Source organism: Nerophis lumbriciformis, linkage group LG38 (assembly GCF_033978685.3).
Source record: "Nerophis lumbriciformis linkage group LG38, RoL_Nlum_v2.1, whole genome shotgun sequence".
Classification (NCBI taxonomy): Eukaryota; Metazoa; Chordata; class Actinopteri; order Syngnathiformes; family Syngnathidae; genus Nerophis; species Nerophis lumbriciformis.
The window spans coordinates 9,280,974-9,308,538 of NC_084585.2; the positions used below are offsets into that span (position 1 = coordinate 9,280,974).

Consider the following 27,565-nt stretch of genomic DNA (forward strand, 5'->3'; position numbering starts at 1 on the left):
TACTATGCTTTCATTTTCTATACACACTGTAAATCACTTTGTGATTCTGTCTGTGAAATCCGCTATATAAATAAATGGAAATTACCGGTACTTATTTTTACTGTAGGCTTTATATTTCTCGGTACGAGCGAAAGTTTGACAGACATAGCAACAGTAACTAATGGGGGCGGGGCTAAGCGGAACAAACTTTCGCGCGGATGGGTAGCAGGCTAATGTGTGGACCACAATTACACAAATATATACATTTGTGACTCGCACCTCAAAGGTCGTCGAGCCAGAGCCAGCGCCTGCAGAGAAACAAAAATCTGACGGGCACACACTGTGTCATTCACTGGGAAGCACTCGCGTCAAGGCAGCTCAGCCCCGAACTCAATGAGGTTTTAACAGATGTTGTGAGCGCGGTAAATTTGATCAAAACACGACCACTGAAAGTGCGACTGTTCTCTGCACTGTGTGAGGAAATGGGAGCTGATCATACAGCCGTGCTGTATCACAGTGAAGCAAGGTGGCTCTCCTGGGGGAAAGTTCTGTCACTTGCCCTGTCTTGCCAAATGCATAGCTCCTCCTTTTTTTTTTGTTGCAAAGATTGCAAAGTGGCACTTTTATTGTATTTATTATTGAACTTGGTGCAAGTTATTTGATTTATTATTGAACTTGATGCAAGTTATAACACTTTTTTTGATTTATTATTGAACTTGATGCAAGTTATAACACTTTTGTTTTATTTATTATTGAACTTGATGCAAGTTATAACACTTTTTTTGATTTATTATTGAACTTGATGCAAGTTATTTGATTTATTATTGAACTTGATGCAAGTTATAACACTTTTATTTGATTTATTATTGAACTTAATGCAAGTTATAACACTTTTTTTTTTATTGAACTTGATGCAAGTTATAACACTTGTTTTGATTTATTATTGAACGTGATGCAAGTTATAACACTTTTTTTGATTTATTATTGAACGTGATGCAAGTTATAACACTTTTTGATTTATTATTGAACTTGATGCAAGTTATAACACTTTTTTGATTTATTATTGAACTTGATGCAAGTTATAACACTTTTTTTGATTTATTATTGAACTTGATGCAAGTTATAACACTTATTTGATTTATTATTGAACTTGATGCAAGTTATAACACTTTTTTGATTTATTATTGAACGTGATGCAAGTTATAACACTTTTTTGATTTATTATTGAACTTGATGCAAGTTATAACAGTTTTTTTTATTTATTATTGAACGTGATGCAAGTTATAACACTTTTTTTGATTTATTATTGAACTTGATGCAAGTTATACCACAGCTGCACAGTTATTTTATTTATTATTGAACTTAATGTTATTTTATGTAATTGAGTTTGAATGTATACAACTTGATGTTCAATAAATTTGAAAATGTTAAAGCTTGGCATTAGCGCTCTGTTGGGGCGATGGGGGCAGGTGGGGCTTGAAAACTCCCCCTTGTCCAAAGTGGGGGATGACAAAAAAAGTTTGAGAACCACTGTGGTAACGACAAAAGAGTATTCCCGTTACCGTTACTTTATACTTGAATATTTTTAAGATTATTTAGGGCTTTTGTGGTACTATTAAATGATGTTAACACCAGACTGAGAAAGATTTAAGACAAACAAACGTATTTGTGATCAATTTGACAATATATAAGCAATCTAACAATATAAACAATAAATACAAATATTTCCTTTTGTTACACAAAATTGTTTGAGCAAATAAAGTGATTAGTGCAAAAATAACGAAACAAAAGCAAAAAAATTCAAATGTTTAGGCTTTTTACCACCAACATCTTGCTGTCCAACAACCTATTCATTGTGTTTATAAGCTTTATAAAGCAATGCAAAATAAATACAATGGAGGAATAAACCTGCCACAACAGTCTTTTGTATGAATTACCACAAACATAAACAATGCATTGAAGCATCCAAAACCAAAACATTTGAACTCAAATTTAATCTGAACAGACAAATGAGATGTACTAAAAGACCCTACTGTATGTACTGTATGACATCATACAGTATATACAGTACAGGCCAAAAGTTTGGACACACCTTCTCCTCATTCAATGCCTTTTCTTTATTTTCATGACTATTTACATTGTAGATTGTCACATCAAAACTATGAATGAACACATGTGGAGTTATGTACTTAACAAAAAAAAAGGTGAAATAACTGAAAACATGTTTTATTTTCTAGTTGCTTCAAAATAGCCACCCTTTGCTCTGATTACTGCTTTGTACACTCTTGGAATTCTCTCCATGAGCTTCAAGAGGTATAGCTCACCTGAAATGGTTTTCAATTCACAGGTGTGCTTGAAGCTCACCGAGAGAATGCCTAGGGTGTGCAAAGTATGTGTTCATTCATAGTTTTGATGCCTTCAGTGACAATCTACAATGTAAATAAAGAAAACGCATTGAATGAGAAGGTGTGTCCAAACTTTTGGCCTGTACTGTATATACATATACAAATCATAATACATGTATGTATATATATATATATATATATATATATATATATATATATATATATATATATATATATATATATATATATATATATATATATTATATACAAATCTTTTGTAGGCCAACTGATGTTCTTCAATGATTCCCCCCACCAAATAAAAAGTTACACATTTCTTACTAATTAGATGTTTTTTAAATAGTCAGTTGTAGATAATATGTCTTATGCTGGCAGCACTGTGGCACAGGGGTTAGTGCATGTGCCTAACAATACGAAGGTCCTGAGTAGTCCTGAGTTCAATCCCGGGCTGGGGATCTTTCTGTGTGGAGTGTACATATTCTCACTGTGACTGCGTGGGTTCCCTCCGGGTACTCCGGCTTCCTCCCACCGCCAAAAACATGCACCTGGCGATGGGCCCCTCCCACCCCCAAAGACATGCACCTGGGGATGGGTTGATTGGCAACACTAAATGGTCCCTAGTGTGTGAATGTTGTCTGTCTAGTTGGCCCTGTGATGAGGTGGCGACTCGTCCAGGGTGTACCCCGCCTTTCGCCCGAATGTAGGTGAGATAGGCTCCAGCACCCCCCGCGACCCCAAAAGGGACAAGCGGTAGAAAATGGATGGATGGATGTCTTATGCTTTTCAGGATTTTGCAAAGCAAAACACTTTATTTAATCCAAACTTGTAATTTCTTTCTTTTCATCCATCCATCCATCCATTTTCTACCGCTTATTCCCTTCGGGTCGCGGGGGGCGCTGGAGCCTATCTCAGCTACAATCGGGCGGAAGGCGGGGTACACCCTGGACACTATTATGTTAGATCCACTATGGACTGGACTCTCACACTATTATGTTAGATCCACTATGGACTGGACTCTCACACTATTATGTTAGATCCACTATGGACTGGACTCTCACTATTATGTTAGATCCACTATGGACTGGACTCTCACACTATTATGTTAGATCCACTATGGACTGGACTCTCACACTATTATGTTAGATCCACTATGGACTGGACTCTCACACTATTATGTTAGATCCACTATGGACTGGACTCTCACACTATTATGTTAGATCCACTATGGACTGGACTCTCACACTATTATGTTGGATCCACTATGGACTGGACTCTCTCACTATTATGTTAGATCCACTATGGACTGAACTCTCACTATTATGTTAGATCCACTATGGACTGGACTCTCACTATTATGTTAGATCCACTATGGACTGGACTCTCACACTATAATGTTAGATCCACTATGGACTGGACTCTCACACTATTATGTTAGATCCACTATGGACTGGACTCTCACTATTATGTTAGATCCACTATGGACTGGACTTTCACAATATTATGTTAGATCCACTATGGACTGGACTCTCACTATTATGTTAGATCCACTATGGACTGGACTCTCACTATTATGTTAGATCCACTATGGACTGGACTCTCACTATTATGTTAGATCCACTATGGACTGGACTCTCACTATTATGTTAGATCCACTATGGACTGGACTCTCACACTATTATGTTAAATCCACTATGGACTGGACTCTCACACTATTATGTTGGATCCACTATGGACTGGACTCTCACTATTATGTTAGATCCACTATGGACTGGACTCTCACTATTATGTTAGATCCACTATGGACTGGACTCTCACACTATTATGTTAAATCCACTATGGACTGGACTCTCACACTATTATGTTAGATCCACTATGGACTGGACTCTCACTATTATGTTAGATCCACTATGGACTGGACTCTCACACTATTATGTTAGATCCACTATGGACTGGACTCTCACACAATTATGTTAGATCCACTATGGACTGGACTCTCACTATTATGTTAGATCCACTATGGACTGGACTCTCACTATTATGTTAGATCCACTATGGACTGGACTCTCACACTATTATGTTAAATCCACTATGGACTGGACTCTCACACTATTATGTTAGATCCACTATGGACTGGACTCTCACTATTATGTTAGATCCACTATGGACTGGACTCTCACACTATTATGTTAGATCCACTATGGACTGGACTCTCACAATATTATGCTTGATCCACTCGACGTCCATTGCACCCGTCGCCCAGAGGGTTGGTGGGGTCTCCACATCTGCGGTCCCCTCCAAGGTTTCTCATTGTCATCCCATTGGGTTGAGTTTTTTCCTTGCCCTGATGTGGGATTCGAGCCGAGGATGTCGTTGTGGCTTGTGCAGCCCTTTGAGACACTCGTGATTTTGGGCTATATAAATAAACATTGATTGATTGATTGATTGATATATAAGTATCATTAGCTGTATCAACATTTCAACTTTTTGTTGTTCTTTTCATTTATTTCGTTTTTGTTCTGGCTGGAATGCATGTCTAGAATAGAAAGTAGCCCACAGGCCATACTTTGGGCATCCCTGCTTTAAATCAACTTTAAATTGAAGAATCTGACACTCCTCAGGATTATTCCCGAAAGGACTTCACATCTATAATAATAAATGTGTTGTTTCTTCTATGATTTAACCCTTGTGTAATGTTCATATTGTTGTTACTCAGCCAGCGTTTGTGGGTCTGATGGACCCGTTGCATTTTGTGGCTTTTAATGGCTCACAATCAAACACTTTTATGTTAAAATACTGAACATATGTTTACCTTATCCCAATAAACATCTGTTCAGTATTTTAACATGAAAGTCTGTCTGCTCTCATTTTCTCGCATATTTCAATCAATCAATGTTTATTTATATAGCCCTAAATCACAAGTATCTCAAAGGGCTGCACAAGCCACAACAACATCCGCGGTACAGAGCCCACATAAGGGCAAGGAAAAACTCACAACCCCAATGGGTTGTGAGTTTGAGAAACCTTGGAGAGGACCGCATATGTGGGTGACCCCCCCCCCCCCCCCCCCCCCCCCTACACACACCCCCTCTAGGGGAGACCAGGTGCAATGGACGTCGAGTGGGTCTGACATAATATTGTGAAAGTCCAGTCCATAGTGGATCTAACATAATAGAGAGAGTCCAGTCCATAGTGGATCTAACATAATAGAGAGAGTCCAGTCCATAGTGGATCTAACATAATAGTGTGAGAGTCCAGTCCATAGTGGATCTAACATAATAGTGAGAGTCCAGTCCATAGTGGATCTAACATAATAATGAAAGTCCAGTCCATAGTGGATCTAACATAATAGTGAGAGTCCAGTCCATAGTGGATCTAACATAATAGTGAGAGTCCAGTCCATAGTGGATCAAACATAATATTGTGAGAGTCCAGTCCATAGTGGATCTAACATAATAGTGAGAGTCCAGTCCATAGTGGATCTAACATAATAATGAAAGTCCAGTCCATAGTGGTTCCAACATAATAGTGAGAGTCCAGTCCATAGTAGATCTAACATAATAGTGAGAGTCCAGTCCATAGTGGATCTAACATAATAGTGAGAGTCCAGTCCATAGTGGATCTAACATAATAGTGATAGTCCAGTCCATAGTGGATCAAACATAATATTGTGAGAGTCCAGTCCATTGTGGATCTAACATAATAGTGAGAGTCCAGTCCATAGTGGATCAAACATAATATTGTGAGAGTCCAGTCCATAGTGGATCTAACATAATAGTGAGAGTCCAGTCCATAGTGGATCTAACATAATAATGAAAGTCCAGTCCATAGTGGTTCCAACATAATAGTGAGAGTCCAGTCCATAGTAGATCTAACATAATAGTGAGAGTCCAGTCCATAGTGGATTTAACATAATAGTGTGAGAGTCCAGTCCATAGTGGATCTCACATAATAGTGAGAGTCCAGTCCATAGTGGATCTAACATAATAGTGTGAGAGGCCAGTCCATAGTGGATCTAACATAATAGTGAGAGTCCAGTCCATAGTGGATTTAACATAATAGTGTGAGAGTCCAGTCCAGTGGGTACAAAGCCCACATAAGGGCAAGGAAAAACTCGCCCCAGTGGGACGTCGATGTGAATGACTATGAGAAACCTTGGAGAGGACCGCATATGTGGGTAACCCCCCCCCCCCTAGGGGAGACCGAATGCAATGGATGTCGAGTGGGTCTGACATAATATTGTGAGAGTCCAGTCCATAGTGGATCCAACACAATAGTAAGAGTCCAGTCCATAGTGGGGCCAGCAGGACACCATCCCGAGCGGAGACGGGTCAGCAGCGCAGAGATGTTCCCAGCCGATGCACAGGCGAGCGGTCCACCCCGGGTCCCGGCTCTGGACAGCCAGCACTTCATCCATGGCCACCGGAACTGCAACATTTACAAACAGCTGAGAAACAATAATCAAAATAAGTATGGTGCCAGTATGCTGTTTTTCTTTCAATAAAATACTGGAAAGGATAGAAATGTAGTTTGTCTCTTTTAACCGATTATTAATCGATTAATCGAAGTAACAATCGACAGATTAATCGATTATCAAATTAGTTGTTAGTTGCAGCCCTAGACATGTTTGAGGATAGGTTGATTGGCAACACTAAATGGTCCCTAGTGTGTGAATGTGAGTGTGAATGTTGTCTGTCTATCTGTGTTGGCCCTGTGACATACTTGCCAACCCTCCCGGATTTTCCGGGAGACTCCCGAAATTCAGCGCCTCTCCCGAAAACCTCCCGGGACAAATTTTCTCCCGAAAATCTCCCGAAATTCAGGCTAACCCACAATATAACCAGCATACCTGCCCAATCACGTTATAACTGTAGAATGATGGAGGGCGAGTTGTTGGTTTCTTATATGGGTTTATTGTTAGGCAGTTTCATTAACGTCCTCCTAGCGCGGCAACAACACACAACAACAGCAGTCACGTTTTTGTATACCGTAAAGCAGTTCGTCTGCCGTAAACAGCAATGTTGTGACACTCTTAAACAGGACAATACTGCCATCTAGTGCATTTGATGAAAGCACTTTTGTGCGTGCCACACAGCAATGCATCATCAGAGTTCAGCATGGTTCGAAAAATAGTGACAGAGAATAGAACAAGGATGGACAATTCAACCCTTAACTCAACAATGAGTAGATAAGTGTTATGTGTGTGTATATGTGTAAATAGATGAACACTGGAATTCAAGTATTTATTATATATATATATATATATATATATATATATATATATATATATATATATATATATATATATATATATATATATATATATATATATATATATATATATATATATATATATATATATATATATATATATATATATATATATATATCTCCATAGAGCAGGTCAGCAGCAGGAAGCATGAAGTGCTCTAAAACTTGCTGGTAGACGGCTGCGTTGACCCTGGATCTCAGGAAACAGAGTGGACCGACACCAGCAGATGACATGGCACCCCAAACCATCACTGATGGTGGAAACTTTACACTAGACTTCAGGCAACGTGGATCCTGTGCCTCTCCTGTCTTCCTCCAGACTCTGGGACCTCGATTTCCAAAGGAAATGCAAAATGTGCATGGTTGGGTGATGGTTTGGGGTGCCATGTCATCTGCTGGTGTCGGTCCACTCTGTTTCCTGAGATCCAGGGTCAACGCAGCTGTCTACCAGCAAGTTTTAAAGCACTTCATGCTTCCTGCTGCTGACCTGCTCTATGGAGATGGAGATTTCAAGTTCCAACAGGACTTGGCGCCTGCACACAGCGCAAAATCTACCCGTGCCTGGTTTACGGACCATGGTATTTCTGTTCTAAATTGGCCCGCCAACTCCCCTGACCTTAGCCCCATAGAAAATCTGTGGGGTATTGTGAAAAGGAAGATGCAGAATGCCAGACCCAAAAACGCAGAAGAGTTGAAGGCCACTATCAGAGCAACCTGGGCTCTCATAACACCTGAGCAGTGCCAGAAACTCATCGACTCCATGCCACGCCGCATTAACGCAGTAATTGAGGCAAAAGGAGCTCCAACCAAGTATTGAGTATTGTACATGCTCATATTTTTCATTTTCATACTTTTCAGTTGGCCAACATTTCTAAAAATCCCTTTTTTGTATTAGCCTTAAGTAATATTCAAATTTTGTGACACACGGAATTTTGGATTTTCATTTGTTGCCACTTCAAATCATCAAAATTAAATGAAATAAACATTTGAATGCATCAGTCTGTGTGCAATGAATAAATATAATGTACAAGTTACACCTTTTGAATGCAATTACTGAAATAAATCAAGTTTTTCAAAATATTCTAATTTACTGGCTTTTACCTGTATATATATATATATATATATATATATATATATATATATATATATATGTATGTGTGGGAAAAAAATCACAAGACTACTTCATCTCTACAGGCCTGTTTCATGAGGGGTTCCCTCAATCATCAGGAGATTTTAATGGAAGCATTCACATGCCATGGTTTATATAGGGCACAGAGTGGGTAGGTACAGGCTGGCGTAGGGGCGTGGTGATTGGCTCATGTGTTACCTAGGAGGTGTTTCCGTCTGTGGCGGCATGCTGATACAATTTCGCTGCGCTTGTTGAGGGATGACAGGTCTGGACGGTAAATAATAAACAGTTTCTCTTTCAAGCATAGGTTGCATCTTTTATTACCACTTTTGTAAGGTGTGCTGGATGCAAGAATTTGCCATGTTATTGAATATTCAACATTATTGTCTTTGAGGTCCCAAATGTGTTTGCTGAGTTCTGTGGTATTCCGCAGGTTTTGGTTCCTGAAAGAAGCCTTGTGATTATTGCGCTCTACGACGGTATCGAGCACTATTTTTTGGATAACCTTATTAAGACATATATATATATATATATATATATATATATATATATATATATATATATATAGCTAGAATTCACTGAACGTCAAGTATTTGTTATATATATACAGGTAAAAGCCAGTAAATTAGAATATTTTGAAAAACTTGATTTATTTCAGTAATTGCATTCAAAAGGTGTAACTTGTACATTATATTTATTCATTGCACACAGACTGATGCATTCAAATGTTTATTTCATTTAATTTTGATGATTTGAAGTGGCAACAAATGAAAATCCAAAATTCCGTGTGTCACAAAATTAGAATATTACTTAAGGCTAATACAAAAAAGGGATTTTTAGAGATGTTGGCCAACTGAAAAGTATGAAAATGAAAAATATGAGCATGTACAATACTCAATACTTGGTTGGAGCTCCTTTTGCCTCAATTACTGCGTTAATGCGGCGTGGCATGGAGTCGATGAGTTTCTGGCACTGCTCAGGTGTTATGAGAGCCCAGGTTGCTCTGATAGTGGCCTTCAACTCTTCTGCGTTTTTGGGTCTGGCATTCTGCATCTTCCTTTTCACAATACCCCACAGATTTTCTATGGGGCTAAGGTCAGGGGAGTTGGCGGGCCAATTTAGAACAGAAATACTATGGTCCGTAAATCAGGCACGGGTAGATTTTGCGCTGTGTGCAGGCGCCAAGTCCTGTTGGAACTTGAAATCTCCATCTCCATAGAGCAGGTCAGCAGCAGGAAGCATGAAGTGCTCTAAAACTTGCTGGTAGACGGCTGCGTTGACCCTGGATCTCAGGAAACAGAGTGGACCGACACCAGCAGATGACATGGCACCCCAAACCATCACTGATGGTGGAAACTTTACACTAGACTTCAGGCAACGTGGATCCTGTGCCTCTCCTGTCTTCCTCCAGACTCTGGGACCTCGATTTCCAAAGGAAATGCAAAATTTGCTTTCGTCAGAAAACATGACTTTGGACCACTCAGCAGCAGTCCAGCTCTTTTTTTCCTTAGCCCAGGTGAGACGCTTTTCGCGCTGTTTCTTGGTCATCGGTGGCTTGACACGAGGTATGCGGCAGTTGAAACCCATGTCTTTCAAGCGTCTCTTGGTGGTGGATCTTGAAGCACTGACTCCAGCAGCTGTCCACTCCTTCTGAATCTCCCCCACATTTTTGAATGGGTTTTTTTTCACAATCTTGACCAGGGCGCGGTGATCCCTATCGCTTGTACACTTTTTCTGACCACAGTTTTTCCTTCCCTTTGCCTCTCCATTAATGTGTTTGGACACAGAGCTCTGAGAACAGCCAGCCTCTTCAGCAATAACCTTTTGTGTCTTTCCCTCCTTGTGCAATGTGTCGATGGTTGCCTTTTGGACAGCTGTCAAATCTGAAGTCTTCCCCATGTTTGTGTAGGCTTCAGGACTGGACTGAGAGACCATTTAAGGCCCTTTGCAGGTGTTTTGAGTTAATCAGCTGATTAGTTTGTGGCACCAGGTGTCTTCAAAATTTAACCCTTACACAATATTCTAATTTTGTGACACACGGAATTTTGGATTTTCATTTGTTGCCACTTCAAATCATCATAATTAAATGAAATAAACATTTGAATGCATCAGTCTGTGTGCAATGAATAAATATAATGTACAAGTTACACCTTTTGAATGCAATTACTGAAATAAATCAAGTTTTTCAAAATATTCTAATTTACTGGCTTTTACCTGTATTTATATATATATATATGAAATACTTGACTTGGTGAATTCTAGCTGTAAATATACTCCTCCCCTTTTAGCCGCGCCCCCGACCACGCCCACCCCCCACCCCACCTCCCGAAATCAGAGGTCTCAAGGTTGGCAAGTATGCGCTGTGATGAGGTGGCGACTTGTCCAGGGTGTGCGACGCCTTCCGCCCGAATGCAGCTGAGATAGGCTCCAGCACCCCCCGCGACCCCAAAAGGGACAAGCGGTAGGAAAAAGGATGGATGGATGGATGTTTGAGGCAGCATCATCTCTCCCGTCTGCTGGGCTGTCGCCACCGCGCATGCGCAGTGCCGCTCTCCATCACTTCCAACATCCCAGTGTAGGAGAGGCAGCAGAGGCAGAGAACTACTGGGTATGCTTCCTTTCTCCCCCTTTTCCTTAACATCACCAAACCAAACGCTCACTTATTCGATCCGCAACGTGCATTCGCCGCAATGCTCGGCTTCGAACGGAGCGTTTAATGGGCTGTGAGGCGGACATGGACGTTAATGCTCACAGCGTCTCTCTTCTTCTCTCTTGTGTGTGCAGACGCAACGGCTCGGCTAGCTCGGCTAGTTAGCATGCTAAGCTAAGCCTGGCTAACTCGGCTAGTTAGCATGCTAAGCTAACTCTGGCTAGCTCGGCCTGGCCTTTACGTTGGCTCGAAGCCGAAGCTTCACGTCGACAATTTCGCCCTCGCCGTCTTCCACCCCGGGCCCCGGGCGACTTTTGCGGTAAACGTCGACGTGGTGAACGTTTACCGAGCTGCCATTTTGGGCCTGGATCAAGCTAGACGGCTAGCAGTTGCTGGACAGCTGACGCTTGGCATGCTAACCCTGCAGCTAGTTGATAGATCACAGACAGACTTTATTTTTATTTTTTATTGACTTCATCGTCTTCGTGTGTGCTTGGACTTGCAACCCGGGACCATCCGCAGGTAACGCCACCCTGACTAAGGTGTGCATGGCTGCAGTCTGGCTAAAGCTACATTGCTAAATCATGAAACATCTGAGCTCTTGTGGGAGGTTGTGCCCCCAGTTTCAGAAAAGACTGAAGGGTTTGCAACGCCCACCTTTTGGGGGAGTGCATGTTTGTTTGCTGATTTGGTAGTTTGGATATTTGTGGCTTGTGACAGTTACAGTATGCTGAGCTGCTTACTGTCTTATTTTTGACCCTACCAGTAGCATTGTAAGACCCAAGCTGCAATAGTACTGTTCCATGGACTTGGTTCCTGAGGGGCCACAATTCTGACAGTGTTGCGCGGTCCCCAAATCAATCGAAACTCAACCCACGGGGATACAATGAGAAACCTTGGAGAAACCCCAGGGCGACCGGTGCAATGGACGTGGAGTGGATCTAGTTAATAGTGTGAGAGTCCAGTCCATAGTGGAACTAGTTAATAGTGTGAGAGTCCAGTCCATAGTGGATCTAACATAATAGTGTGAGAGTCCAGTCCATAGTGGATCTAACATAATAGTGTGAGAGTCCAGTCCATAGTGGATCTAATTAATCGTGTGAGAGTCCAGTCCATAGTGGATCTAGTTAATAGTGTGAGAGTCCAGTCCATAGTGGATCTAGTTAATAGTGTGAGAGTCCAGTCCATAGTGGATCTAGTTAATCGTGTGAGAGTCCAGTCCATAGTGGATCTAGTTACTGCATTTTCGGACTATACGTCGCAGTTTTTTTCATAGTTTATGTGTGAAATTATTAACACATTAGCGTAAAATATCAAATAATATTATTTAGCTCATTCACGTAAGAGACTAGACGTATAAGATTTCATGGGATTTAGCGATTAGGAGTGACAGATTGTTTGGTAAACGTATAGCATGTTCCATATGTTATAGTTATTTGAATGACTCTTACCGTAATATGTTACGTTAACATACCAGTTGGTTATTTATGCCTCATATAACGTACACTTATTCAGCCTGTTGTTCACTATTCTTTATTTAATTTAAATTGCCTTTTTCTTCTTTATTATGCATTTTCGGCCGGTGCGACTTATACTCCGGAGCGACTTATACTCCAAAAAATACGGTAATAGTGTGAGAGTTCAGTCCATAGTGGATCTAGTTAATAGTGTGAGAGTCCAGTCCATAGTGGACCTAGTTAATAGTGTGAGAGTTCAGTCCATAGTGGATCTAGCATAATAGTGTGAGAGTCCAGTCCATAGTGGATCTAACATAATAGTGTGAGAGTTCAGTCCATAGTGGATCTAGTTAATAGTGTGAGAGTCCAGTCCATAGTGGATCTAATTAATCGTGTGAGAGTGCAGTCCATAGTGGATCTAGTTACTGCATTTTCGGACTATACGTCGCAGTTTTTTTCATAGCTTGGCCGGGGGGTGCGACTTATACTCAGGAGCGACTTATGTGTGAAATTATTAACACATTAGCGTAAAATATCAAATAATATTATTTAGCTCATTCACGTAAGAGACTAGTAGACGTATAAGATTTCATGGGATTTAGCGATTAGGAGTGACAGATTGTTTGGTAAACGTATAGCATGTTCTATATGTTATAGTTATTTGAATGACTCTTACCATAATATGTTACGTTAACATACCAGTTGGTTATTTATGCCTCATACAACGTACACTTATTCAGCCTGTTGTTCACTATTCTTTATTTATTTTAAATTGCCTTTCAAATGTCTATTCTTGGTGTTGGGTTTTATCAACTAAATTTCCCCCAAAAATGCGACTTACACTCCAGTGCGACTTATATACCGGTATGTTTTTTTCCTTCTTTATTATGCATTTTCGGCCGGTGCGACTTATACTCCGGAGCGACTTATACTCCAAAAAAATACGGTAATAGTGTGAGAGTTCAGTCCATAGTGGATCTAGTTTATAGTGTGAGAGTCCAGTCCATAGTGGATCTAGTTAATAGTGTGAGAGTCCAGTCCATAGTGGACCTAGTTAATAGTGTGAGAGTCCAGTCCATAGTGGACCTAGTTAATAGTGTGAGAGTTCAGTCCATAGTGGATCTAGCATACTAGTGTGAGAGTCCAGTCCATAGTGGATCTAACATAATAATGTGAGAGTCCAGTCCATAGTGGATCTAGCATAATAGTGTTGAGAGTCCAGTCCATAGTGGATCTAACATAATAGTGTGAGAGTCCAGTCCATAGTGGATCTAGTTAATACTGTGAGAGTCCAGTCCATAGTGGATCTAGTTAATAGTGTGAGAGTTCAGTCCATAGTGGATCTAGTTAATAGTGTGAGAGTCCAGTCCATAGTGGATCTAATTAATCGTGTTGAGAGTCCAGTCCATAGTGGATCTAATTAATCGTGTTGAGAGTCCAGTCCATAGTGGATCTAACATAATAGTGTGAGAGTCCAGTCCATAGTGGATCTAGTTAATACTGTGAGAGTCCAGTCCATAGTGGATCTAGTTAATAGTGTGATAGTTCAGTCCATAGTGGATCTAGTTAATAGTGTGAGAGTCCAGTCCATAGTGGATCTAGTTAATCGTGTTGAGAGTCCAGTCCATAGTGGATCTAATTAATCGTGTTGAGAGTCCAGTCCATAGTGGATCTAGTTACTGCATTTTCGGACTATACGTCGCAGTTTTTTTCATAGTTTGGCCGGGGGGTGCGACTTATACTCAGGAGCGACTTATGTGTGAAATGATTAACACATTACCGTAAAATATCAAATAATATTATTTATCTCATTCACGTAAGAGACAAGACGTATAAGATTTCATGGGATTTAGCGATTAGGAGTGACAGATTGTTTGGTGAACGTATAGCATGTTCTATATGTTATAGTTATTTGAATGACTCTTACCATAATATGTTACGTTAACATACCAGTTGGTTATTTATGCCTCATATAACGTACACTTATTCAGCCTGTTGTTCACTATTCTTTATTTATTTTAAATTGCCTTTCAAATGTCTATTCTTGGTGTTGGGTTTTATCAAATAAATTTCCCCCAAAAATGCGACTTACACTCCAGTGCGACTTATATACCGGTATATTTTTTTCCTTTTTTATTATGCATTTTCGGCCGGTGCGACTTATACTCCGGAGCGACTTATACCGTACTCCAAAAAATACGGTAATAGTGTGAGAGTTCAGTCCATAGTGGATCTAGTTAATAGTGTGAGAGTCCAGTCCATAGTGGATCTAATTAATCGTGTGAGAGTCCAGTCCATAGTGGATCTACCGGTAGTTACTGCATTTTCGGACTATACGTCGCAGTTTTTTCCATAGTTTGGCGGGGGGTGCGACTTATACTCAGGAGCGACTTATGTGTGAAATTATTAACACATTAGCGTAAAATATCAAATAATATTATTTAGCTCATTCACGTAAGAGACTAGACGTATAAGATTTCATGGGATTTAGCGATTAGGAGTGACAGATTGTTTGGTAAACGTATAGCATGTTCTATATGTTATAGTTATTTGAATGACTCTTACCGTAATATGTTACGTTAACATACCAGGCACCTTCTCAGTTGGTTATTTATGCCTCATATAACGTACACTTATTCAGCCTGTTGTTCACTATTCTTTATTTATTTTAAATTGCCTTTCAAATGTCTATTCTTGGTGTTGGGTTTTATAAACTAAATTTCCCCCCAAAATGCGACTTACACTCCAGTGCGACTTATATACCGGTATGATTTTTTCCTTCTTTATTATGCATTTTCGGCCGGTGCGACTTATACTCCGGAGCGACTTATACTCCAAAAAATACGGTAATAGTGTGAGAGTTCAGTCCATAATGGATCTAGTTAATAGTGTGAGAGTCCAGTCCATAGTGGATCTAACATAATAGTGTGAGAGTCCAGTCCATAGTGGATCTAGCATAATAGTGTGAGAGTCCAGTCCATAGTGGATCTAACATAATAGTGTGAGAGTCCAGTCCATAGTGGATCTAGCATAATAGTGTTGAGAGTACAGTCCATAGTGGATCTAACATAATAGTGTTGAGAGTCCAGTCCATAGTGGATCTAACATAATAGTGTGAGAGTCCAGTCCATAGTGGATCTAACATAATAGTGAGAGTCCAGTCCATAGTGGACCTAACATAATAGTGTGAGAGTCCAGTCCATAGTGGATCTAACATAATAGTGCGAGAGTCCAGTCCATAGTGGATCTAACATAGTAGTGAGAGTCCAGTCCATAGTGGATCTAACATAATAGTGAGAGTCCAGTCCATAGTGGACCTAACATAATAGTGTGGGAGTCCAGTCCATAGTGGATCTAACATAATAGTGTGAGAGTCCAGTCCATAGCAGGGCCAGCAGGGGATCATCTTGAGTGGAGACAAGTCAGCAGCGCAGAGACGTCATCAACTGATGCACAGATGAGTGGTCCACCCCGCGTCCCGACTTTGAACAGCTAGCGCTTCATGGAGAGAGAGGTAGAGCAGAAAAGAAACGGCAGATCAACTGGTCTAAAAGGGGGGGCTATATACAAAGGAGTTTTAAGATAGGACTTAAATGCTTCTACTGAGGTAGCATCTCTAACTGTTACCGCTAGAACATTCCAGAGTACTGGAGCCCGAATAGAAACTGCTCTATAGCCCGCAGACTTTTTCCTGGACTCTGGGAATCACTAATAAGCCACAGTTGTTTGAACGCAGATTTCTTGCCGGGACATATGGTACAATACAATCAGCAAGATAGGATGGAGCTAGACCGTGTAGTATTTTATACGTAAGTAGTAAAACCTTAAAGTCACATCTTAAGTTGCCAGGAAGCCAATGCAGGTGAGCCAGTATAGGTATATATATATAGGTATATATGTATATAAAGGTATATACAGTATAGGCGTAATATGATCAAACTGTCTTGTTCTTGTCAAAAGTCTAGCAGCCGCATTTTGTACCAACTGTACTGACGTGTGCTTAGTCACTATATTTTTCCGATTCCTCCTCATCCTCTCCTTGTTATTAGTGAATGGTAACCATTTGAGTTAGTTCCTCCCCTTCTGCTGGCAATGATGCATCGCTGCACGCTTAACATTTGGGGCGTGTTGTTAAGTGCAACATCCGACCACTGCATGTTGTTGTACTTGTCAGTGCGCCAGGATTTTTTGGTGATTGTTGCAGCCTTGAATGCCCAAATTTGTGGCAGCGTTTTCAAAAAATAGTTTTGTCTAAAATGTGATGACTAATATTGTCATTTGAGTTCGTTCAATGAATGCGCTTTACAGAATACTGTAGTATTGTGTAAAGAATTGCGCGGTTTTATGTTGTGGTATGTGATTCAAGGTGGCAATGTTTGGAATCCATCCACAGCTGTACTATCACAACAGACAACACCCAAAACCAGTGAAGTTGTCACGTTGTGTAAATGGTAAATAAAAACAGAATACAATGAATTGCAAATCCCTTTCAACCTATATTCGATTGAATAGATTGCAAAGACAAGATTCTTAATGTTGGAACTGGTAAACTTTGTTTTTTTTTTGCAAATATTAGCTCATTTGGAATTTGATGCCTGCAACATGTTTCAAAAAAGCTGGCACAAGTGCATACCTGCCAACTACTCCGGTTTTCCCGTAATTAGTACGGTTTTCATCAACCTATTCCGGGTTACGGTTGCAGTGATAAAAAATAAGTTTAAAAAAAAAAAATTTTATTCACGAAATCGCGTAACAACAATGACAATCGACACTGCTTCCCGTAACTTCCTATCGAGCCATTCCGAATGCCATGCGCGAGGCTATTTATAGCACCGCTGCCAAGCACGAGGCACCAGTTGCCATTGTTTCCAAATGAGCGAACGATCATGGAATCAGCCGGAGAAAAATCGCAAACGAGTCTTAAACCGAAAAGAAAACTGCAGTCATTCCGTGAAGAATATTCAAACGCCTATCTGGGAATAATTATCCGTTCCAAAAAGGGTGAAAACTACGTGAATTGCACCTTGTGCAGACAAGATTTTTCGATCGGACACGGAGGAATTAGCGATGTAAAAGACCACGTTGGGACAAAAAAACACAAGTCTAATGCCGTTGCTAGCGATACAAGTGGAAAAGTCACTGTGACTGATAGAAAAGTGATGGTTTTAGCAACATTTTAACCTGTCTGAATGCTAATAATCATTTTCCCCTGAACCCCCCACCAGGACTTTGTCCTGGACCTACCGGGGCCTGCGACCCCTGGACCCTGGCTACTAGGTTTTTCTGATTTCAAAAGTTGGCAGGTATGCAAGTGGCAAAAAAGACTGAGAAAGTTGAGGAATGCTCATCAAACACTTATTTGGAACATCCCACAGGTGAACAGGCTAATTGGGAACAGGTGGTTGCCATGATTGGGTATAAAAGGCAGCTTCCATGAAATGCTCAGTCATTCACAAACAAGGATGGTGCGAGGGTCACCACTTTGTCAACAAAGGCGTGAGCAAATTGTCGAACAGTTTAACAACAGTATTTCTCAACTAGCTAATGCAAGGAATTTAGGGATTTCACCATCTACAGTCCGTAATATCATCAAAAGGTTCAGAGAATCTGGAGAAATCACTGCACATAAGCGATGATATTACGGACCTTCGATCCCTCAGGCGGTACTGCATCAAAAAGCGACATCAGTGTGTAAAGGATATCACCACATGGGCTCAGGAACACTTCAGAAACCCACTGTCAGTAACTACAGTTGGTCGCTACATCTGTAAGTCCAAGTTAAAACTCTACTATGCAAAGCCAACGCCATTTATCAACAACACCCAGAAACGCTGTTGTTAAATGGAAAGGGTGTAACACAGTAGTAAAAATGCCCCTGTGCTGACTTTTTTGCAATGTGTTGCTGCCATTAAATTCTAAATGAATGATTATTTGTAAAAAAAAAAATTAAGTTTCTCATTTCGATCATTAAATATCTTGTCTTTGCAGTCTATTGAATTGAATATAAGTTGAAAAGGATTTGCAAATCATTGTATTCTGTTTTTTTTTTTACGAATTACACAACATGCCAACTCCACTGGTTTAGGGTTTTGTACTAAAGGATGAAAACAATGACTTTGCAGCCCACATCTGCATCAAAATGATAATGCATGAGGGTGCAGGCTAACCCTGAATTTCTACTGGATGCAGAATGGCAGCTGAACCGCACGGCCACGAAACGGCGCCGCCATCCGCACTCTGGCCTACCGTCGTCCTGCAGTGAAATAGCGCAGACTTTCCCAAGGTTTTGCGCATAATCACGTGATAAGGGCAGTTACAACAAAGCCAACCACAAACAGTTTATTCTGTTGCACACACCAACTAGTATTTGACACAGGCCTCCATGTCCCAATACAGCTGCCCCGTAATCATTTGTTTATTTTGGACCTCCAGAATCCGCATGTCCTCATCCAACGAGGTGACATTACGCGCGAAAACCTTTGACGAGTTAACCTCGGGTCCATTAGGACGCTTGAAAGTGTTAAATACGATCTTCCTTGAAACCGGCGTATTTTATTTTGAAAATAAATCAACCGGATAATTTATTTAACGTTTGTGTATGACTTTTTGTCCAGCACAAGCAGATTTGAGCTAAATCGAACTGTTTTTTTTTTGCGTCGACCAAATATAAATATAGAAGCTCTGCGTATGTTTAGCGCTGCAATGCAGAACGTCACCATCATGTCAGTGCCGTTCTGCAGGCGGTGGAAACTGACGCATTGACTTGAATAAAAACGGAAAGAGTCTTCCGCCATGGCCACGATGACATTCTGCTACCATTTCACATCTAGTGGCAATTCGGGGTAACAGTCCAAGTCACATTTGCAGTGAAGTTGCGGTGATTGGGAAAAAAATGATTGGATAGGATTAGATCGCAACATTGCAATTCCTGGATAGAATGACCTTTGGACTCAAAGTGCCAAGTAGATTTTTGGATGTGAGCGACTCGAGACCCAGCCAGATAATAATTCAACCTGAATGCTCTTGCTTACCTGTGCAAGGTGTGGTAGTTAAAGTTCAACGTTTTGTAGTTACCAGAGAGGATTTTCTGTTGAGACGGTGTCAGTTTTCCTCATACTCTGTGTAGGGCTGGGCGATATGGCCTTCTTTAATATCTCAATATTTTTAGGCCATGTCACGATACACGATATACATGTGGATATTTTTCCTTAGCTTTGAATGAACACTTGATGCATGTTATCACAGCAGTATGATGATTCTATGTGTCTACATTAAAACATTATTCTTCATACTGCATTAATACATACCTGCCAACTACTCCGGTTTTCCCGTAATTAGTACGGTTTTCATCAACCTATTCCGGGTTACGGTTGCAGTGATAAAAAATACGGTTTTTCATTAATTAAAACATTTTTTTTTTTTAAATGCGCGAGGCTATTTATAGCACTGCTGCCAAGCACGAGGCACCTGTTGCCATTGTTTCCAAACGAGCGAACGATCATGGAATCAGCCGGAGAAAAATCACAAACGAGTCTTAAACCGAAAAGAAAACTGCAGTCATTCCTTGAAGAATATTCAAAAGCCTATCCGGGAATAATTATCCGTTCCAAAAAGGGTGAAAACTACGCGAATTGCACCTTGTGCAGACAAGATTTTTCGATCGCACACGGAGGAATTAGCGATGTAAAAGACCACGTTGGGACAAAAAAACACAAGTCTAATGCCGTTGCTAGCGATACAAGTGGAAAACTTTCAACGTTTTTCGGATTTTAGCCACAAAAAGGTAATGACACCAATGTTATCTATTGGAATTGTTTAGTACTGTTATACTGTTAAAAGTGTTTATGCTATTTATGCTTTCAAGACCAAGTTGAAGAAATCATGTTAAATGTTGACAGCATAACTACCAAAATACAGAAGTATGTCCTTAATATTTTTGCAGTGCTATTTCTGTTGAAAAGTTAAAATGATTACATTAGAGATGTGATGTGCCACTTTTCAAGTGTCTGATGGCTTAAATTAATTTTCATTAATTTTTCATATTTTGAATTCTTTTGAAAGGCTTACAAAAAAACTACATTTGAATTGTAATTCCATGCTATTGACAGGACTATTAATTTTAATGAAGTTAGCTTACCATGTTTACAGTATGATAATTGTGATAGAAATGTGAATTTTAGGCACAGAATATTTTATACAATTGAACAAGGCAGTAGATTATACAAGCTTGGACAGAAAGTTAATAATGACACCAATTTTTTTTTTAATGGAATTGTTTAGTACTGTTTTACCATTTGTTTACTGTAAAAAGTGTTTATACTGTTTATACTTTCAATTAAGAAATTGAAGTCTTGTGAAAGGTTGACAGGATAACTGGCATTAACTGTCAAAATAATTTCAAACTATTGAAGTTAGCTTACAGAATAAACATGTCAATCAACCCATATGATTTTTGCTGTAATATTTTTGTTTTGAAAAGTCACTGTGACTGATAGAAAAGTGATGGTTTTAGCAACATTTTAACCTGTCTTAATGCTAATAATCATTTTGCGTCGGGGGGCGAAGCCTGAACTCCCCACCAGGACTTTGTCCTGGACCTACCGGGGCCTGCGGCCCCTGGACCCTGGCTACTAGGTTTTTCTGATTTCAAAAGTTGGCAGGTATGTTAATATATGCTCATTTTAAACTTTCATGCAGAGAAGGAAATCACAACTAAGTCAATTGACCAAAAGTGTATTTATTAAACAGTTATTAAGCAGTGGCACAAACATTCATGTCATTTCAAAACAGAAAGTGCAAGATTGTCAGAGACATTTTAAAACAAGCTATAAGTGCACTTTTGTGCATGATGTCACTAAGATGACATATCAAAACAACACTAAATTAAAGTGCACTTTTTGTACAGAACGCCACTACAATAGTTTAAAACAAATAAAGTGCACTTTTGTGCATGATGTCACACAAGATATTTGAATAAATGTCAAATAAAAATGAGCTGCATAATAGTAAATCAAATAGTGTATGTCCTTCACTATGTGGTAGGTTCCTGCGGACGTTATCTCCTTCTGTTGTTGACTATTTGTTTCATACGGTGTTGATGTGGAAATGTTTGCCTCGGCATTTTGTTGGCGTGGCACATAACACAGATGTTGACATGCAGAGTTTCAAGCACTCTTCAGCGGGTGAATTTTCAAATGATGCTACATATTAGCAGTGTTACTACTCTTTGTAGCAACGCTTTTGCCCCACACTTGACAAATTACGATTGTCTGTTCGACATCTTCCCGCTTGAAGCCAAACCACCGCCAGACGATGGACCCCGTGCTGTTTTTCTTGGGAATTAATTCTTCCTTCATTTGTTACCAGATTCACACCTTCTTTCTCTCGTATTACCCCAGCTAACGTTACCCATGCCGCTACCCCTCTGCTCCGCGAGGGCGTATACGTATGTGACGTATGTAAGAAGGTGCGCTTGTTTTATGTCTCTGTGAGAAGGAGAGACAAGAGTGATAAAAGCCTGTAGTGTAATGCCCGCTGCGTGAGAACATATACTCGAATATCACGGTATAGTCATTTTCTATATCGCACAGAGACAAACCCGCGATATATCCAGTATATTCAATATATCGCCCAGCCCTAACTCTATATATTCATACCTTTTGTCTTGTTGTCCTACAGAGTTTGCCTCAATCCACCTGCTAAATTATTTCCTTTTTTTTCTCAATTGTTTGTTGTCAAAAAAACATTTGTTTGTCCAGATGTTGGCTGCTGCAGTCTTCTTCTCATGTGGTGCTGCAGTTGTGTCTGAAACATTAAAACTACTGTACATAAAAAAAAAATCTCTGTCTCGGTTTCCCCACGGGGGTTACGATGGGATTTTAGCAATGTAGTGCTTCATCTGATAAGAAGCACGTTTTGAGATGATGAAGTGTGACTTGCTGCAGTGTGTTTCCCGATTAGTTGCATCTGTCTAACCACAGCCATCTTTACCTTTCTTCCCCTCTGTAGTTGTTACTGGCTTTGTTGCCAGACCCTTCAGTTATGAGTCAGCAGCAGCAACGGTTAGAGGGATGCTTTGTATCTCATGACTCAAAACAAGCAGTAGGCTATAATGTGCATATGTTAATAACTAAACATGTTAGGTTTGTTTTCTCCTTAAGCAGGTGAACATTTTTGGAAAAAAAATCCTTGAACATATCATTGTTTAATTGCTATACACTTGTTCTACTCTGACAGGAACCGTGGGGATACCACAACCAAGGAACTAACATGCTGAAACCACCCTGCCCGGTCATCTGAGGGACTCAAACCTGCTGCTTGAAGGACAAATGTTTGAAAAAAAAGTTCACAGTGAAAAATTCCTGATTTTTCAGCCGGCATCTGCCCGGGTGGGATGGCTCTGTGTCAAGAGGCAGTAGTGGAGGACTATACAGCATTCAGCGCTGGAATCATGACGCAGATAAAAGGGTAGGGTCACCTGTGAGCTCGCCTCCCCCTACCCAACCACCCGCCCCCCCCGCCCCCAAGTAGAGTCCTTCACCGAAGCCGCCCTGCCCACCTCTGCCACGGCATTAGGAGACAAACATGATGTCTGTTGCAAAGACTTTGGTGGATGTCTGATAGAAGTACCTGTGAGGTGTCGTGTGCAAATCCAGTGGAGCCATGAATGGCGGAAAGGACTGTGACGCGGCAGATGAGAGACCAACTGTCCCTGTCCAAGTCCCCATTGGCTGGCAGCGCAAGTGGGAGCATGGCGGTGGCGTCATTTATATCAGGTAGGACCATTTTCGAAGCATCAAGCCAATTACAGTGTGATGTAATACAATAACAGTATAAGTGCTGCAGGCCTTGAATTGTAACGTTTTTAAGGTCAAGGCAAGTGTTGCCTTAAAGGAGAGCTCATATTTTAGGGCACCAAGGCAAGTTAGAAGGGCACCAAGGCAAACATTATTTTCTTTCGAGACAGGGGCTCTAAAGCATGCATGCATTTTTTTTCTCCATCCATTTTCTACCACTTATTCCCTTTGGGGTTGCGGGGGGCGCTGGAGCCTATCTCAGCTACAATCGGGCGGAAGGCGGGGTACACCCTGGACAAGTCGCCACCTCATCGCAGGGCCAACACAGATAGACAGACAACATTCACACTCACATCCACACACTAGGGCCAATTTAGTGTTGCCAATCAACTTATCCCCAGGTGCATGTCTTTGGAAGTGGGAGGAAGCCGGAGTACCCGGAGGGAACCCACGCAGTCACAGGGAGAACATGCAAACTCCACACAGAAAGATCCCGAGCCCGGGATTGAACCCAAGACTACTCACGACCTTCGTATTGTGAGGCAGATGCACTAACCCCTCTTCCACCGTGCTGCCCGCATGCATGCATATATATATATATATATATATATTAGGGCTGCAACTAACGATTAATTTGATAATCGATTAATTATTACGTCGATTAATCGATTAATAATCGGATAAAAGAGACAAACTACATTTGTATCCTATCCAGTATTTTATTGAAAAAAAACAGCATACTGGCACCATACTTATTTTGATTTTTGTTTCTCAGCTGTTTGTAAATGTTGCAGTTTATAAATAAAGGCTTATTTAAAGAAAAACAATAAAATAAAAATAAAAAATTATTATTTTTTTAGAGCCTCTGCGCATGCGCATAGCATAGATCCAACGAATCGATGACTACATTAATCGGCAACTATTTATATAATCGATTTTAATCGATTTAATCGATTAGTTGTTGTTAGAAATGTAGTTTGTCTCTTTTATCCGATTATTAATCGATTAATCGACGTAATAATTAATCGATTATCAAATTAATCGTTAGTTGCAGCCCTAATATATATATATATATATATATATATATATATATATATATATATATATATATATATGCAACATATATATATATATATATATATATATATATATATATATATATATATATATATATATATATATATTAGGGCTGCAACTAACGATTAATTTGATAATCGATTAATTATTACGTCGATTAATCGATTAATAATCGGATAAAAGAGACAAACTACATTTCTTTCCTATCCAGTATTTCATTGAAAAAAAAACAGCATACTGGCACCATACTTATTTTGATTATTGTTTCTCAGCTGTTTGTACATGTTGCAGTTTATAAATAAAGGTTTATAAAAAAACTTAAAAAAAAGCCCCAAAAACAATTGCCTCTGCGCATGCGCATAGCATAGATCCAACGAATCGATGACTAAATTAATCGCCAACTATTTTTATAATCGATTTAATCGATTAGTTGTTGCAGCCCTAATATGTATATATATATATATATATATATATATATATATTCTGCGTTTTTGGGTCTGGCATTCTGCATCTTCCTTTTCACAATACCCCACAGATTTTCTATGGGGCTAAGGTCAGGGGAGTTGGCGGGCCAATTTAGAACAGAAATACCATGGTCCGTAAACCAGGCACGGGTAGATTTTGCGCTGTGTGCAGGCGCCAAGTCCTGTTGGAACTTGAAATCTCCATCTCCATAGAGCAGGTCAGCAGCAGGAAGCATGAAGTGCTCTAAAACTTGCTGGTAGACTGCTGCGTTGACCCTGGATCTCAGGAAACAGAGTGGACCGACACCAGCAGATGACATGGCACCCCAAACCATCACTGATGGTGGAAACTTTACACTAGACTTCAGGCAACGTGGATCCTGTGCCTCTCCTGTCTTCCTCCAGACTCTGGGACCTCGATTTCCAAAGGAAATGCAAAATTTGCATGGTTGGGTGATGGTTTGGGGTGCCATGTCATCTGCTGGTGTCGGTCCACTCTGTTTCCTGAGACCGTTTTTTTTTAAACTGGATCTGGATCGGCATTTTCCCATGCCTTGCCGATACGCAATTTTTGGCAAATATCGGCAGCCGATCCGATCCAAATATCGGATCGGGACATCCCTACACCCAGGACAAGTCTCCACTTCATCGCAGGAACTGGCAGCCATAGTTCGTAAAAAATATTTATTTTTAATCTAGAATCGTTTTGAAACGAGAATCGGTTCTGAATCGAATCATTACCCCCAAGAAACGAATCGAATTGTAAGGATTTTTTTTTCAGGTTTACCCCTTTACATTATCTTGAATTGTTAATCATTTTTATGGAAGTTTTTTAATTTCTTATAAAAGACAAAAATAGAAAAATATGAGATACAAGCACAACATATTAGTAATGGAGAACGCATTGTTGATGAGCTTATAGGCCAGGTGTTTGTTGTAGTTGGTCACTAGAGGTTTTAATGCGGTCTCTTGGCAAACAAGGTTTCAACTCCTTCCACAGATTTTCTCAGGGATTAAGGTTCATTGACTGGCTTCATTGGACACTTAATACAGAGTAGTCTTCCTGTGTCTTTTAGCAGAGAAACAGCCTGATGTTTGACGGTGGTGGATGGTAGTTTTAGGGGTCAAATGTCTCATTTCTATTTGCGACACATTTTCACATTTTCACCCAAAATAATTAACTGAAAATAGCCCAAAGTTGCGCGTTTGCTCACAAAGAAAATCTTCCTTGAAATTGTTATCTAGCTCCTCCTCTATAATTTTGGGCTGGTCTCTGATTGATTGATTGATTGATTGAAACTTTCATTAGTAGATTGCACAGTATAGTACATATTCCTTACAATTGACCACTAAATGGTAACACTCGAATACGTTTTTCAACTTGTTTTTAAGTCGGGGTCCACGTTAATCAATTCATGGTAAATTCTCAATTCTCAGGCTTATCCGCACACCACAAGCTGAAATTCTGCATTGAGCTCCAGAGCAAGGGCATTTCTCTGTTATTTTGTAATCGACCGTTTATTGTACCGACAGTGGTGTATTTCCCACCAAGTTTTTTGGTATAGGGACATGGCTAAGTTGTGCACATTATGGGCATATCACTGGCTTCTGGGGTTTAAAAGTATTGTGATTGGTGCTCTTAGTTAGAACTGGGCTTTGGCGTACTGAAACCACAGGCGTATGTTTTTCTGCCAAAAGTTGGTCAACTTGACAGTCGCAGCTGCAACAATTAGCTATGTATTAGGATTCCGTCTTGTTAGAATTCCTGCGTCCACATTGCTCGCGCCAAAGCCTTGCCAATGTTGTGATTATGTTGACGATGAAGTGATTCAACAGAGTTCCTCTCCACTTAGCATTGCCCAGACAGCTGCTGATAGCTCAAATCAGTCTTATTAGCATCAAGTGGCACGCCAAGTCTCATCCAGTCCTTAAACGTCTCGTCTTTTCACAAAGCTCACACCAAAGGTTAACCAATGTGTAGCTCATTCTTCATTGAGGCAGGAGTTAAGGATGAAGTGCATCAAAAATGTGTTCTGCCAAAAGTTGGCCAACGTGATTGTCTTGGTGAAGATAGCGGCAAAATTAGCCGCTGCGTTGTTGTTAGCAGTGTCCACCGTTACCCGAAAATGGAAGTCCTGCTTGGCGATTATTTTCATCGATCGCCACAACATAACAGAAAATAAGACAACTACTGCACTGTATATGTTTGTATATGTGTATATGTATACGCTTAAAAAAATCTGTGAAGTAGTTAAGCCGCACTGTTTGAAGCGCAATGTGGTTAGGAATGACTGTATTCATTGTTTTAATCAAACATTTATTTATTTGTGGGGTATTTAAAATATTTGTACAGATAAAAGCCTCTTCAAATAACAGGCATAT

The 27,565-nt window shown here is 40.1% G+C and overlaps 1 protein-coding gene across 4 annotated transcripts in view; it reads left to right on the top strand.

The window, feature by feature from the left end:
• Nucleotides 1-11,225: 11,225 nt before the first annotated feature.
• The window catches only part of mbd5 (methyl-CpG binding domain protein 5), a 68,907-nt gene continuing 52,567 nt past the window's right edge, over nucleotides 11,226-27,565 (top strand). For 3 of the 4 annotated variants that reach the window (XM_061932505.1, XM_061932509.1, XM_061932508.1), the window contains exons 1-2: nucleotides 11,226-11,347; nucleotides 23,083-23,621. In XM_061932505.1, the coding sequence (XP_061788489.1) occupies nucleotides 23,509-23,621 (113 nt within the window). In that variant the 5' untranslated portion in view covers nucleotides 11,226-11,347; nucleotides 23,083-23,508. Of the gene's footprint in view, nucleotides 11,348-11,659; nucleotides 11,912-23,082; nucleotides 23,622-27,565 lie in introns of those variants that run through there. The other variant, XM_061932506.1, reaches the window with a different exon arrangement.